General features: G+C 43.5%; 1 protein-coding gene across 1 annotated transcript in view; it reads left to right on the top strand.

Moving 5' to 3' along the window:
• Nucleotides 1-3: 3 nt before the first annotated feature.
• The window catches only part of NELFB (negative elongation factor complex member B), a gene marked incomplete at its 5' end in the record, with an annotated part of 12,411 nt that continues 10,729 nt past the window's right edge, over nt 4-1,685 (top strand). Inside the window, 3 exons of the mRNA XM_009326380.1 lie at nt 4-209; nt 401-500; nt 1,291-1,521. Of these exons, the coding sequence (XP_009324655.1) occupies nt 4-209; nt 401-500; nt 1,291-1,521 (537 nt within the window). The remainder of the gene's footprint in view (nt 210-400; nt 501-1,290; nt 1,522-1,685) is intronic.

The following is a 1,685-nucleotide window of genomic DNA, read 5'->3' as shown; positions in this document are numbered from 1 at the left end:
GGCTTACCCGCCACCTCCGTCCCTGTCCGGTGTTTGTGTTGGCAGACAGAAAATGGAGTGCTCCTGCCCTCGCTGCAGTCGGCCCTGCCCTTCCTGGACCTGCACGGCACCCCCCGGCTGGAGTTCCACCAGTCGGTTTTCGATGAGCTGAGGGAGAAGCTGCTGGAGAGGGTCTCTGCCATCGCTTTGGAAGGGAAAGTTGAGGAGAGGTTTGTTGGCAGTCTTGCTGGTTATTCGGAGTGAGCTGGGAGTTTTGGGTGAAAATTAGTTACAGTGGACGAGTAACTTCTGCAAAGGAGAGTTAGATGCCTGGGGATCAAGTTCCAGTGGCTTTGAGATGAGCCACTTTGGTCCTTTACTGTAACATGGTACTTAGTCTCTTGCTCTTACATGTTTTCAGATACAAGAAGCTGGAAGATCTCCTAGAGAAGAGCTTTTCCCTGGTCAAGATGCCTTCCATACAGCCTGTGGTAATGTGTGTCATGAAGCACTTGCCCAAGGTAAAACTGCTCTGCCGGTTAGCCTGTTCCATTACATCTCTGTTGTATAGCTTCTCTTAGTGGCTGGGTTCTCTTCTCTGGTGGCTGGGCTGCATGCTCCATCAGCAGACCTTCTGCAAGTTCAGTGTTAGGAACTGACTGAAGATTTACTACATTCTTGTATCTGGTAACAACTTAGACTAATTCAAAAAGCATTTTACATTTTCATAATCAGATGAGACTATTTCCCTATTTTATTCAATACATGCAGCTTCCTAAAAGTAGTCGAGTTCACCGATAGGTGAATTTTTCCACAGCTGATTTAAAAATCTGTGATAAGTGGAAAATAAGATTTGAAGAATGCAACTGGAAGTAGACAGGAGTGAGATTCAGCTCTGTGAAAACAAAAATCTCTAGGAGTAGCCTTATTAAAAGCATCATATTATGCTTAAGGTAACAGATTCAAAACTACTACTAGAGCTTTTGTAAGTTGCTGAGTTTTGAAACGTCACCCCAAATCTTAGCATCATAGTTTTAAAGGAAGTCTTACTCTCTTTGAAAGAAATAAGGGAAAGCTTGGTGCGTAATTGGTTGTTGAAGTTAAGTGTCTTAGGACTGGCTTACTGTTACAGGAGTAGGAAAGGGAAAAGATGAGTCTATGATATTTGCTTTTGTTTAGTTGCATTGTTGTGTAAATTACCAGACTGCCTGAGATTACGATTTGGATGTCTTCTGTAGTCAGCTACTTCTTACTTGAACAGTCAGGCAGGTAAGCTGCTCTACGCTTTGGTAACTGCTCTGTTGATCATAGGTCCCTGAGAAGAAGCTGAAGTTAGTAATGGCCGATAAGGATTTGTATAAAGCATGTGCAGTGGAGGTGAAGCGCCAGATTTGGCAGGATAACCAGGCTCTGTTTGGTGATGAGGTATCTCCGCTGCTGAAGCAATATATCCTGGAGAAAGAAAATATTCTCTTCAGCAATGATATTTCTGTCTTGCACAATTTCTTCAGTCCGTCTCCCAAAACAAGACGTCAAGGAGAGGTAAGGACAAGGAAACCTCTCACAACATGCTTGTGAATGGAGTTCATCAACTTTCAGACAACCTCATCAAATAACAGAGTGTCCATTTCACCCACCCAACTTTGCTAGTAAGCTTGTTTGGCTAGGCAAAGTATTTGCAAGAAATACCAGGTCGTTTTCTCCTA

The sequence above is a fragment of the Pygoscelis adeliae genome, unplaced genomic scaffold (assembly GCF_000699105.1).
Source record: "Pygoscelis adeliae isolate BGI_AS28 unplaced genomic scaffold, ASM69910v1 Scaffold436, whole genome shotgun sequence".
Taxonomy (NCBI): domain Eukaryota; kingdom Metazoa; phylum Chordata; class Aves; order Sphenisciformes; family Spheniscidae; genus Pygoscelis; species Pygoscelis adeliae.
Note: the sequence above shows the minus strand (reverse complement) of the source record. Positions and strands in the feature narration are given on the sequence as shown.